This window comes from Oikopleura dioica, chromosome PAR, assembly GCF_907165135.1.
Source record: "Oikopleura dioica chromosome PAR, OKI2018_I68_1.0, whole genome shotgun sequence".
In the NCBI taxonomy this organism is placed as follows: domain Eukaryota; kingdom Metazoa; phylum Chordata; class Appendicularia; order Copelata; family Oikopleuridae; genus Oikopleura; species Oikopleura dioica.
In genome coordinates, this window is record NC_137293.1 from 7,085,494 (window position 1) to 7,100,011 (window position 14,518).

At 42.9% G+C, this 14,518-nt stretch overlaps 1 protein-coding gene across 1 annotated transcript; it reads right to left on the minus strand.

Moving 5' to 3' along the window:
• Positions 1-8,487: 8,487 nt before the first annotated feature.
• On the minus strand, positions 8,488-10,727 carry LOC145701553 (endoglucanase E-4-like; the record flags this gene model as incomplete). The annotated part of the gene is given in 10 exon segments (XM_081778767.1): positions 8,488-8,615; positions 8,657-8,768; positions 8,813-8,941; positions 9,132-9,453; positions 9,527-9,546; positions 9,599-9,669; positions 9,740-9,980; positions 10,328-10,446; positions 10,493-10,573; positions 10,616-10,727. Coding segments are annotated over 10 exon segments (1,275 nt in total), but the record flags the coding sequence as incomplete, so codon positions are not given.
• Between the last annotated feature and the right edge of the window lie 3,791 nt (positions 10,728-14,518).

A 14,518-nucleotide genomic window follows, 5' to 3' on the forward strand; every position in this document is an offset into this window, starting at 1 on the left:
GCTTTGTTAAAAAATAAAATATTGATCAGCCCCTCTCTCTCTCTCTCTCTCTCTGCCTCGCTTCTCGGGCTTTGTAAAAGCGAGGGGAGACAGTGTTTCCTTAGCTAGGCTAGGTGGGAGTGGCCGAAGGAGCTAGCTATACTTCGCGATTAAACTAGAAGCCCTGGTAAAGATGGAAAAGTAAAATAGTTTAGCAAATTATTTATAATAGACAATTTTACTTTTCCGTCGAAATAAAACTTCTTTACTCTATGAAAATATTTTCGAAATTTCTTCAAAGTATGATTTCCTATCTATAAATAAATTTTATTTATACGAAAGACTTTTGCTAAAGAGAAGGTACATGCTGTCTTCTGATAAGGGTTCTGAGTTGCGTAATGAAAGTACTGATAATTGAAAGATACGTGAACTGGCTAATACTTTAATCCCTTCAAGTTCCATATTAGTTTTTATAGAGACCGCGAGAGACACGCTCGAACTCACGTGATCACATCGTGAGGTAAAAGAGGACAGGGCGTAGGGTCAGATGGACACGCGTGAGATCAAAAACGGAAGGTGCCAGCAAGATGCGAGGCTGGAGCGAGACGATGATCGGGAAGGAGGACCACAAGACTCTCGCCCCCGTTTGATAACATTTTTTTGAGAGTACTTTTACGAGAGCCCTTTGTGAACTAGAACGTTTCGTCGCTAGGAAGTCATTCATTTGATTGACACCAAATCGATTTCGTAAAGGAAGAACTCGTTTTTTAGCAGAAAGGTGGTTTTTACGGCTTCAAGGCTTCTCACTTTTATAAAAATAAACAGTCTTTTTCATGACCAAAATCTGGGTGTAGATTCAAACAACTACTTTCCGGAAGCAATTTTCGCTAGTGTCTCAGCAAACACGCCGCTCCAAATCTTGACCCTTCTTTTTTTCTTTCTCAAGATTTAGCCAGCCAAACTTGCAAACAAGGAGTCCCGCATTATACAAAGATGGTGTGCTCGATTTACGAAGGCGCAGATAGAATCAACACTTCCGGAAATTCGCATAATCCCGTGACGGATTAAACACTTTCCCGGGACAAATTTTTGTAAGCCGAGGAAAGTATAAATTAACACTCTTACGAGGGTACTATTTGGTGAAACTAATTCTATGTCACAATTGAAAATTGAAAAAGGCTCTTTTCAACGACTATGTTCCAGTAGTCTGGACGGCTGTTGTTCGTACTGGCTTGCTTGTAGCCTTCATTACCAGGAGCGAGGTCATTTCATGATTGTTTTTGTCAATCGAGGAGCGAAGACCAGTCCCATAGTTCTTTATTAATTTCTCCGTAGGTCAGATAAGCCTTTATTAGTCTCCTAATTGTTACCAGGGGATTTTCGGCGAATCGGTGTCTAAAGCCATTTTCTTTCCACCAGACGATTTTTTCCTTTGATCGGCTCGTTCCTCGATTCCGTGGAACGTGCCTTCGCGAATCTTACTTTATCGATCATGATTTTTTGATTGCCAAATTAGTCTTTATATATTGATAAGGAGTTTCAAAGTAAAACACATTCAATACGAGGCTCGAAAATCTGTGTACAAAACCTGAGTCAGGGTTATATTTCAGGTCGTTTCAACCCTGACTCAGGTTTTTCTTACCCTGACTCAGGTTTTTCTGACCCTGACTCAGGTTTTTCTGACCCTGACTCAGGTTTTTCTGACCCTGACTCAGGTTTTTCAAACCCTGACTCAGGTCTTTCCTGACTCAGGTCTTTCCTGACTCAGGTTTTCTACACAGATTCCCGAGCGCAGATTCACTAATCAGTATTGTCTCCCAAAATCCATGAAAACAGCTGTTAAAAAAATTCGCCCGAAATTCTAGCTGGCGTAAAATTCGCCTCAACCTCTAATTAATTTTCTTTCCACAAAGTAATTTCTTTTTTCTTGCTGCGGCGGCGTTTTCAAAGCGGCTCGCCTGGCACTTCTGCGTTTTGTTTTCATAAGAATATTGTTCAAAAGTTTGTCAAGGGTGAAAAGTAAACACAGTTTAACACGAAAGAGGACGGAGTACCCCGCCCTTCGAAATCGAAGCTGAGCCTAATTGCCAGCATCGTTATCGCTCCTCCAAAGGCAGATATATATTTCAAAGTCGGCTGCGCACAACGCTTTCAATTCAAACCTAGAAGGAGAAAAACAAGAGCGCACAAACAGATTTGCTCAAACCGCGCAAGGGCGTGAAGAACGGATTTAACACATCAAAGCGTGTCGGATAGTGCTCGAACAAGCAAGAACCAAAATCCACGGTCAAAGCGAGCTCTAATTGAAAGGGAAGGAAGCCCCGACAAAGAAAAGGGATTTCGCCTTCTTAGAACTAACGCTTTCGTTGATTTCCAGTAACAATCCTTCCCTGGGCTCGGCAACCTGTGTAGAAAACCTGAGTCAGGGTCTGAAGGATCTTTTATACGTAGCGGCTTTTTAAAAATATAAGCCGCATAGCGGCTACGCTAGCATATTTAATTGGTTGAAATTCAAGGTCTTTCCGACCCTGACTCAGGTCTTTTCGTCCCTGACTCAGGTCTTTCCAACCTGTGTAGAAAACCTGAGTCAGGGTCTGAAGGATTTTTAATGCGTAGCGGCTTTTTAAAAATAAAAGCCGCATAGCGGCTACGCTAGCATATTTAATTGGTTGAAATGGTAACGTTTGCGAAGCCGCTTTGCGGCTTCGTTTTTAGAAAAAGCCGCCACGCGGCTTTTCATTGAAGCCTTTTCAATAAATTATGACGTTCTGATTTGTCCTTTCCTATTTCTTTAAATAACCGATCTAAAAAAAACTTAACTTTATTGAGATAATCTCATCTTTGATGTCTGCTGCCCACTTCATTCTTTCCTCAACGTCATTACCGATTTAACAAGGCAGATATGAAACTTTATTTATGCCTGGCTTTTCAAAGGTCTCCTGACTTAAATTTACTAGAGCTGTCACTCTTCGAAGCAATAAACGTGCTGAAAGTCGTCTTTTCTCCAAAAACGCGAAAAAATCAATCGAAATGCCAGCAGCTTTGGACATAAGTAGCAAAGCTCCTTTGACTTTTCTCTGAAGCGTCGAACACATATATTTTGTTTTTCTCGCTGCAGATGTCGGGGCTGCTTCCGTCTGTCATCCTTTAACTTACGACTTCCTTTTCTTCTTATTCAATCATTCGAATTCCGATGATTGAAGCAATCGAAAGCAATTTGGAGTTCTGCGGGGTCGCAGTGTCTAACAAGAAGCGTGTATGCAGACCGACGGGCATGAGATCTCAGATAGCCCGATACTGCTGTTGTCTGACTAAACGAAAAAAGAGCCAAACCGGAGCGTATCAATCCGAAAAACAAGTGTAAATTGCAATGATCCCGCTTTCCTATGAACTCGAAACAGAAGCAGTTGAGCAAATAACTCTTCTAGTTTTAGTACTGCTTTGACTTTCCGTCAATTTGCCGGCAACCTGTGTAAAAAAACTGAGTCAGGGTCTAGAAGAGCATAAATCAAAAGCCGCGTAGCGGCTTCTTAAAAACGAAGCCGCGAAGCGGCTTCGCAAATATTACCATTTCAAGTTATGATAACATTCTTGCGAAGCCGCTTTGCGGCTTCGTTCACAAAAGCCGCTCCGCGGCTTTAGATTTAAGCTTTTTCAGACCCTGATACCGGTTTTCTACACAGTTTTCGGAGCCCAGACTGTAATAACTTTATGATTATTTTCCTTTATGATCGATTCTTTCTACGATCGTTGAAATAGCCATTCAGTCAATTAGGAAGAATTAAGGTTGAAAGAAATAATGCTCGTCGAAAATCATTTTCCGGCCAAAGAAAATTTTTGGATCCTGTTCCTTTTGAAAAGTGTGCTAATATGGAGATTACGAGATCAATTACGAACCAAACAAGTTACGGTCTGGCTGGTTGTATATCCCGTGGGTCGGTACCCAAACGAGGCGAAATGATCGATTCGAGGCTCAGAAAACACAAACTGGAAGAACGCGCGCCGACGGCGGCAAAATCAAAGGCAGGCCCAATTCATTAAATTTGGAATGAGCCGGTGGAGGAGAAAAGGATGAAACGCGACGCTCTGCAGGTACTACAAATCAGGTGGCGAAAAACTTCCGTTTGAGTTTGTTAATTCCACCTCGGTGGGAGTCAAAAGACAACGACGATTTTCAATTTTCAATTTTGGATTTTGATTTTGGAATTTTTGATTAGCGCGAATTTTGATGCGCAAGTTATCCTCCAAGTTTTTCCAAAAGCTCAGTTTTGGCAAACATTGCGCTGTTTTGATGTTTGCGCATGTCTTGTATCACTCAGAGTCGATCACTCGAGTTCCCAGCGTTTTCTTCATCCAGCTCAAAAGCTCTGAATTCGTAATAACTAACTATCAGTGGACATATCTGTCGTGGGCACACAGAAGAAAACGCAGAACTTGGGCACATGCACAAACAACAAATAAAGATCGTTCTTCCTGACGGCGAACAAGACAGGTGCCAAAGTTGAGGCGCAGATTCTGGCGTGCCCAAGCCGAGGCAAAAAGCAATCCCCGTGCTAGTTGTATCGTAACTAGCCAAACAAAATCGCGAGTTGCGCGATCCCACGAGCAGCGAAAAGTTTTTCAGCTCTCGATAAGACTGTTGACAGTACCCAAACACGGCGCAATGTAATAGTGACAGTTGAACATGATGGGGCGTTGTGCCCCCGGGCGCGTGTGTACCACAACAACGCAGATGGCCGAGAAAGTACCAAGGTCAGCAGTTAACCGTCTTGAGCTGTTAATGTTTCCATCTGGGCTGTTAATGATATTATGCGATTTCATTTTTACGAGTTCAAACATATTTCATTTTCGTATAAAACTTCGTATCATTGTCCGGCAGACAATCTACTAGTAGCATCCCTTCTCCCTACTAGAGAAGAATTCTCACAAGAGGATTACTTTGGGCAGCGATTGGCTGCCTGGCTAATCCGCTAATTAATCTTTTTCCTCGCTGAGCGGCGCAAAAGAGAAGAAACGACCAACGGGCGTGAAATATGTTGCCACGGCCTCCTAACCACCTCTGCGAATAGACACCTGCTCTCGCTTCTAAAGTTTTTAACAATCTTCGTTGCTCCGACGTTCCGATGACGTAAAGCACTTCCTGGATGGCTCTGGGTATTGAATGAACTAGAACTTAATTCTCCTCTTTGTTCCCACCCTGATTGCAGTAGTCTTTTCCTCATGAGATTCAAGAGACTCTCATAAAAGCGCTACAAAAGAGAGAGCCATTGTGAGCTTTGTTATCTTAGGGCTTATCGATGATTGAGGCAAGAAATAGCTGTCTCAGTTCTTTTTTTCAGAAGTTGCTTTACCAAGAGCTTCTCCAAGCTCGCGGCCCAAATGATTGACCTTGAAGTATTTAGCTAAGTTTGCCCGGATATGAAGCGATGAAGAACTTTCCCACAGGGACAAAAAGCAAACCACTGATAAGGATGTTTTGAATGCAATTAGAAAGCCCCAGCGGAGAATTTACCGAGCAATTGTTGACAGACAAGCGATCGAAGATGCGAAATCCATTTGCGAAATTTTTAGAGGCGCAATTTTGTTGAGTCTGATGAGAGGTTGAATAGTACGTAACATAATCTTCCTACTTAGCGTCCTGGCCTTGCTCAGGGGTGGCAGGGGCCCCAGCTAATACCAGGGTCACTCAGCTTTCGACGAAGGCTTCTAGTCAACTGATACTTTGCCGAAATACGCCGTGGCTTATCTGGATCAAGCCCAGCGAAATCGAAATCATCCGCGCCGGATTTGCGCGCAGTACCTGCTTCAGCCTAAGCACCACCGCCACACCTAACCACCATAAAACAAATTCGGTCACAGCAAAGAACGAGAACGAGAAAGAAACTTTTTTTTTACCACACCCGCCGTTCGAATCGTGGAGGAAGGAGGCGACTCTCTCTCTCTCTCTCTCAATTGTCGCTCAACAACCACCGGTGAGGATTTAGCAGACCTGCCACTTGAGCCAGATTGAGTCGGGCAAAAGTGTCTTCAAAGCAACTTCGCAAGAATCTACAATTTCCGCGCTCCCCGATTCAATTCATTACGGCTTGAATTATGAACTGCGAAAATAATCCACTTGCTTGCTGGAAACTCAAGAGTACACTCTACTTTGCCCAAGCGCTATTTCCAGATCCGGTAAGAAATAATCCCCACGATTAAGACGGGATTGGGTTCCTAATGCTTCCATCTGGCTTTGGCACACGCTCGGGATCTTCTTTCAACGAGGAAAACGAGGAATCGACGATTGTATTTTTATTGCGAAAAAAAAGATAGAGCCTTCTTTTTTCGATTTTCGACAAAATGGGTGTCTCGAACAAGACGATGATAATCCTGTTTGTCGCAACTTCCCTTCATATATCACCGGATCTTGTCAATCTTCATAGAGAGGCTTAAAACGCTCTAAGATCCCGCGGAACTTGAAGGTCGCCTAGTTAGATGTGCGGACATGTTTACGAACAGTGTATAAATCAAACCTGTCCCAAGGAAGTTGGCCCATTTTTACTGCCAAAGAAGCCCGTTTTTCATTCCATACCAAGTTTCTTCTCTCGCCATTTCACAATTTTAAAATAGTGGTTTATGTTATTTACGCTTTTCGGAAAGAATCTGACACAATTTTAATCTTTATAAATCGTAAATTTCGTGTAAATGACAGGATTTTCCTATTACTTCCGGATAAAAAGCACTTTCGAAGAAATAAAATGTTCAACTTCAGTACTTTATTTCAAAGAAACCAAAAATTATATTATATAATATTAAATAATTATTAAATATAATAATATTAAATATTAAACAATAATATTGAATATTATTAATATTATATATTAATATTATTAATTAATTTATTAAAATATTAAATATTATTTTATTATATTTCGATATTAAATAAACATAATTTATAAAATATATTAGATATTATATTATATAAAAATATATAATATATATAAAATTGATTCCATCAATTTCGCGAGGCCAAGCTCTGTTCCACACGATATTTTCGCCGTGTCATCGCAACCTTGTCCGTTGCTTCAAGTAGTCGCCTTCCATAATGCCCAGCAGCGAGCTCGCTGCAAATGCTGGGCAGCTTGTGTTACCCGTGAGCAGCGAGCTCTGAGGAGATCTAAACAAGGCGCAGACGGCTTCGGATACATCACCGCTAAGTCGCCCAAATGCCGTTTTTAGATTTTAATTCGTCGCTCGACTCTAAAAGCTCAAGACTTTTAGCAGACTTGAAAAATTAATGCCCAAGAAGGCCGGCGTGAGCCCTGCAGACTCACCAGCCTAAAACCGAGATCAGCAAACATAATGCTTAAGAATAATGCTCATAAGAAAGGTTCAACCTTCCTACCGTTTTTCTTCCTTCTCTGTTCATTACTGGACTCGGCAACCTGTGTAGAAAGCCTGAGTCAGGGTCTGAATGAACTGAAATGAAAAGCCGCGCAGCGGCTTATTTTGAAGCGAAGCCGCGGAGCGGCTTCGATAATCTTACCTTTTCAATCAATCAAAAATTCCGGCTTCGTTTAAAAAAAAGCCGCTGCGCGGCTTTTCACTTCAGTTCTTTCAGACCCTGACTCAGGCTTTCTACACAGGTTGCCGAGCCCAGGTTCATTAAGATTGAAAGGCTCTTTTATCAAATAACCAGGATTTAATCCGTGTCCTTGGTCTTTTTAAAGGCCTAGTTTTACGAGCAGTAAAAGATAACTTGTCCGGTTTCCGATTCCTGATTTTTTAATGAGGATGAGCGTTGTTGGTATAAAAGCCAAATATCCTGTTTATATCATTTGAAAATGTGCTCGATTTGGATTTCCGATGAGTCGGAAGGAAAATGAAGAAACGAGCTATAGAATGCTTTTGAATGTAGAACTCGGCGCTCGCCTGGTCCGCGCCAGGTGTAGAGGGTCCGCTACGACAACCAGCTGAGCTCTTGGCAACTTGCTGCTTCATGCGAAAACTCGTCTTGCTTAGCGCTGAACATGACGATTTTTGGCAGATATCTGTACACTTTTCTTGAGCCGCTTTGAGCCCCCTACTACTCACTATCTATATTTCTAGGTGAGTTGCTTTCTTTCTCCATTCTTTGGCGATGATCTCAACAGAGCCAGTATGAGCTCGAGCCATATCCAGCGGGATCAGGCTAAGCGCACCAGTTGGTAGCTTATATCAGTGGCGCCCGGGTTAGACAAATCCGCAATGATTTTTCTAAAGCCAGAGCGAATTTTCGCCCAATCTGGGTGGCTCAAAAAGTGACGGAAAAGTTTTATGTAGGATTTAGATGAGCTTTCTTTAAATACACACGCTTCCAGTCTGAGCTTTTTTCATTCCAATTAAAAGCTCAAACGGGCTTCCTTTTATTATGATCGGCAAATTTACCATTCAAGAGGAGGACTGTGCAGTCTGCAGATAGAGGAGCTGTTTCATTAAGCCTGATTAGCTCGTGCAACGAGGGCGGGATTTAATTATAGATCAGGAGAGTGCAATTTTATTAAATTAAGTCCCGAGCAAAGAATATTCAATACAGTCTCTTCCAGGATTTCAGCCGACATTGCCGCGCTCAAGGTCCAGCATCAGCGCTGCTATCGACGTTATTCCTGCGTTGTAATCTCAAAAAAGCATTATTGGGCAGTTCAAGGGATGAATGTACCTAATGCAACTTCGTTCCTCACGAAGTCTGTTCGGTTATTGACAAAGATATCGTTCTCATCAGGACCTCCGACGAGCGCGCCGAGGAGAACTTGTGGATTAGGTCGATCGTTCTGAAAGAAATGTATTTTGAACTTTGGAAAGAATATTTTCCTACCCTGTATGCTTCCCAGCTGCATGGTCCTATAAGAGAGCAGCTTGCAGCCCGATGGTGTGGACGGTCAGGAAAGTTTTTTCCATAGCCGACCAAGAAACTTCTTCCTTGTCCGCCCAATATGTAGTCAAGCTGAATTAGAACATATAGACACTATTTATAGACGCTTTCTTCACAGCTGAGTCTAGGACTCCCCTCGGCCGCTCGGAATCAGCGGTTATATTGCGGCATTTCCAAGCCTATCGGAGAATGACTCGTCTGCAGATGACCGGCAGACCGACAGACTCAGCTGGCGAGGATAGTCTCAGTGATTCCACTTTACCTGCGACATGGCAAATTTTCTATAATTCGACTGACGTATCGAGTCCATTCCCATCAGCGTCCCAGCTCGGAGACAGATGTATGCGATGTTCAGCGCATGGCGTAGAACACCCCACTTTTCGATGAACAACAGTCCTCCAGGAGTGTACTTTGCACCTCCAGTTGGCATGTTATAATCGCAGAATGTACTGATATCCGCTTTATACTTTGCATTGTCGGGATTCAGCTCTGCCATCAAAAGTTGGACTCCAGCATGTTTTTGGTCCCAGTTAAAGGAGTCGACTCTTTTATCGAGTTGGAATACAGAGTATGCGGATTTCGCTCTTTCAGGAGATAGAAAGTCAAATATGGAAATAGGGTTCTTTTTTCATTTTCTATCCTTTCCTGTTCATGTACTTTATTTTGTCGATTTCAGTCTTGAAATATTTTAGAATCGACCTCGTCAAATGCCTTTATTAGTCAAAATACCTTTGAGGCCTTGTAAAGCCACAATGCTCCCCAAGCCAGCTCATCAGTGTAATCGTTAGATGGGTAGTAATCTGATGAAGTTTGAAGAAAATGAAATTGTTCAAGAATGTTATTTTGAAATTTACAAAGAGATTATCAAACTCTAATCTTTGACCTCGCGAACTACATCGGAGTACTTGCCCCTGTGTTTATCGCCATAATCGTAAATTTCTTTAGCCTTAAACCAACACTTGGAAGCCAGGGTCTCATCCGACACGACCATGGAAGCTGCAGCCAGCGCACCAGCTACTTCAGCAGCAAGGTCCGTTCCGTGAGTCCACTGCGTCACTTTCAGGCATGGGCGAACACTGTTTTGGTCCTGTCCGGCGGTTTTCTCAGTGCTCTATCTCATGGAAAACTTGCGCTAGTATAAAGTAAGAACCTCAGATGACGCAGATGATGATTTTAAGCTCCAGCTTCCGGGATTTGTGTCGTCTTTACTGACAAAAGTAGATCGCGGAAAATTATATTCTGAAGAAGCACTGACTGGGAAACCTATCAGATCTGTCATAAATTGAAACGGAAAAGTTATGTCAGGTCAGCACAGAAAAAGAAAGAATCATCATTAGGCCATGATCATTAGGCAATGGAAATCATAGAAGTTCCTTATAAATGATAGGCGAAGCACTGAGTAGAAAACCTTTCCTGGGGCCGTCCCCAGTATTGATGATCAATTTCAGGATCTCCTACGATGGCATAGACCTCTCTAGGGGACGGATTTGTTTTGAGCAAATATTCTGCTCCATGCGTTATGATTTTCGACAGGTCTGCCCAACGCCCAACACTCTCAAGTGTTGATCTTTGAGAGGCTGTTAGAATTGATATTAATGTCGCTTTCAATCAGTAAGTTGTAGCCTTTCCTATGTTCAATTGCGCCCCAGGAGAGCATCGTCATCGTCCACGCCAACGGGAAGGTGTATTTCATAAAGTCGCCAGCTTAAGAAATTGTTATTGAAAGGCTATTGATAATGGTTTTACAGTCGTAAAAGCCTCCACTAAGATCCACCCCACATGGTCGACCATCGTTTTCGTGTGCGCTCAGCCGCCAACGGACAGGATGATCGATAGGCAACTTGACGGCGGCTTCAGATTAGTGTTTTGTTTTTAATATTAATCAAACTCTTTTAAAACATTTGCTTTTACAGCCGATTCCCTTTCCAGACATTTGAGAAAAGTAAAAGAGTGAAGAAAGTTTGATAATGGACGTCCAATCATGACAAGAGTACCGTTCAAACTTGACAGTAGGACGAGGCGTAGGAGCTTCAGTTACTCTTTTTGGATAGAAATTATGTTTGATCAGCAAAATGTAGGTTCTGCTATGTAACTACCTTTCCTTGAACTTGGGTGTCAGATGATGTCTCCGAGACGACATGAGAAGGAGTGGGATGTTCTGGAGAGCCATGCGCATCATAACTCTTGTAATAGCCTTCTGAAGAAAGCACTGACTGCGCCCTGGAACTGCCAATTCCAGTGGGGTCATACGTCAATTGACAACTAGACGAGTCGAATTTGAACATCCTTCTGATAGTCGTCGATAACTTCAGCCCGTCTATTGTCACACACCAACATAGGTTCATCTTTGGCCAGCACTGACTCGGGCTGAAATCCCCATTTTCAAGGCACGCGTGTCGAAAACAGCTTGGCTTGAATCATTCTTAGTTACGGAGATGAATCAAGTTACTGAATACCGTTTTGCATCGCATTTTCTCCGCAATGCTGCGTTTTTCGCACTTTGTAAAGGTCCTCTTTGTTGTTGGCACGGTAGTCGTTGTTGTTGTCGGTCGCGTTGTTCTTTTACGGGGCCATATCTTTTTCATTCTCTCCATGAATTGAGAAAAAAAATCAATAAAATTTTGCTGTTGAGACTAAGCTGAAATATTCAGATTCTCCATTGGCCCCTTTCCTTACTTCACCAAAGGAATTCATGATAATTTCTGTCTGGGTGCTTTCTTCGAGTAGCTTCAGTCGCTGATTGATTTCATTTAGCGTTTGTTGCGCTCGTGAATTGAAAACTCCAGATACACCGGCAAGATTTCCACTGAAGTTGATGTTGTTGCCTCCTTCAGACATTCCCTTGATCAGGTTTGAGCTCAAGTTTGCGTACGGATCAGCAGTTGTTTTCGGCTGTGGAGCCTCTGTCGGGTCACGCCCAAATAAAGATGAGTCGAGCCAGGATAATTGGGATCTGTAATTATCTTTAAACATAGCTGCATTGTTCCATTTGATACTTTCGGCTTGAGAATCAGCTTGTTGCTTTCTGTCATTGACTGGATCTGTATACGACTTTACAGATGAGGCCCCTTCTGGCTTGGGCAAATTTGAGAAGCCCTCGTTGTAACTGACTATATTTCGGGAAATGCCCTCGTCGTAGTTAGCGTTTGATCCGTCGGGATACCAAATTGTCCCCAAAAGAGCTACGGCCGGTTGAGGAATCATTCCAGGAGGCATCCCAGGAGTTCGATCGAACTCGACCATGATTCGCATTCGCATCATTGTTCCCTGAAGTCGCACGCCGTTCCAGTGGTTGTTGTGCAGCATGGCTGTTACTCCATCGGACGGGCTTTGGACTGTCGGCTCGTATTCCCAATTTTCTAGTTTCGAGATCGGCATTGAAAACTTCAGCGTCATTGACCAGCCATCAACATCTCGAGTGACAGGGACGTAAAGAATGCCAATGTATCCGCCGTCTGTATCTGACTCCCATCTCGTCTCTGTAAAAAATTTGTAGTTGGGATAGTCTGGCATGTCAGGGTCAAATTCAAGCACGCCGTCGCCGTCCAAGTCTACGTATTTGTCAGGATTTTTATTTTTGAACTCCTGTCTGTCTTTTTCTCCCATGGCATGGAATAGTGCTCCTTCTGTCTCTCCTTCCCACTGGTCGGAAACTTCAGCGTTGAACGGATTTCCTGTCGTTCGAACTTCTGGCGGCTTTTCGATTCGGACCTCTCCTCGTGACTGTGAGACCATTCCACTTCGAACATCATCCGAACGGTAGGAATTCTTAATCATGGTTTCCTAAATAAATAACGTCAAAATCATTTCTTCTGAAGGTAACTCTGCTGATTATTACGCTTTTTTTATAGGAAACCACGATCCTGATAGTTTAGCAAGCTGCGTTCTCCGTTTCCATTCGAAGAAAAGCCAGCGGTTTGCTGCGGGCCAGAAGAATATCGCTCAAGGAATGTATCGGAGTTTCGCGCCTCTGCCATTCGTTCGTTTTGCTGACTTTGCTGGAGCAATTGTCTTCTAGCACTTTCCAAGCGCGACGAAGAATCGAATTGAAACTTCTGCGTTTGAAAAAAGATAGGAGCTCTAGTTGTTGGTGCGTAAATCTTCGTACTTTGAGTTGTCGGCGGGATGGTGGGCCGAGTCGTCCTCCAAGATGGTCCTGTGGGCGCTGGTGTTCCTCCTTGATCCCAGAGATTGGCTCCGTTCCATTCTGGAAGACCCTGCGGTTCACGAGCTGAGGGAGCATTGACCGTATTCGAGCTTCGAATATTCTCTTGCGGAATGAATCTATCTAGTCGGTCGAATGATGATGCAGTTGGTTGAGTTTGAGATACCCCTTTCCATCCGTTTGCTTCTGATACAGAGGAAGTGTAGCTGAAAGAACTTGATTCTTGGCTGGAAAAACTGGAAGTTTGTCTAGAAGCTGATGATCTGGCTGGATCGATTCCTCCTCCAAGTTTTCCAAGCTCTTTGAAAGACGGTCCATGATGAGGACTCGACGGTTTTCTTGCAGAAGACCAACTTGAAGGCTGCCAACCACCACCTGATGATGGCTTCGATACTTTTGAAACGAGAGAACTTGATGAGGGCCCTGAAGATCGTTGAAAACTCGGTCCGCTGCTTGAAGGGGCCTGATTCTGCGAATTAAAACTTCGTGAAGGGAACGACCTAGAGCTCTGAGCTGGAGGCGGAGCAGCAGCGTTCGGTGCTTTTGTTGGAGGCCTTTCGATAATGAGTGGTTTCTTGATTCCGAATTCCCTCTTTACATCCGCTCTCACAGGCTTAAATGGCCGCGTTTCGACTTCTCTGGAATTCGAGCGTCCTCCTGCTCCATAAATTGTAAAACCGCCATGAGTTGGATGTATAAAAATGAAGATTAAAAGGTTTAATAAACACTTCATGTAACGGAAAAAGGAATGGGCCAATTGTAAATATATTGTGTCATAAAAAAAGGGATTATTTACTCGGAAGGAGCATTGGCCTTCCCCCAAGGCGGTAGCTGAATCAGTAAATGGTCATTTCGAGAGCATTCTAAGCTATTTCGTTTTATGAAATTTATGTGGGCACATTTTCATTATTTGGCTTTTTCCTATCTCAGGGTAAGGACCTTTTAGGGGCTTCAGGGAGCGCTTTGTGATTCACCAGATTCATCAATTGGTATGCTAATGGCGCGGTGAGAATATGGCCGTGCTCATTTGACAAACTTGAGTAATTTTGAATAAATTTACATTGTAGTACGGCCCAGCGCTTTAGTCATTTGATGGGCTCTTGTGATGCTCTAATCAGAATCTTTTTATTTGTCGATTTATGATTTTCAAACAGCCATTCGTAAATTTATTACTCAAGAAATTCCTACTACTCTTTTGCACATCATTTTCCATGATTAACTTTCTGGTTGAGTTTGAAAAAGATTGTTTTTGAGGATGATTTATTTCCGGTTGCTGTGTTTTCAAATGAAAGAAATGGGGCTTGGCTTGGCCCATTTTTTATGACATAAATTGATCAAAATCTGGATAACGATGAACAGATTTTCTATCATAAGACTTCCTAGAAAAGAAGCTTTCTAAGAATTTCCCCGGGCAAAATACCGAACCGTCTCGAGTTTTGTCTGCCTTTTTTTCGGGACATTTACTAATCACCAATTTTACGTAG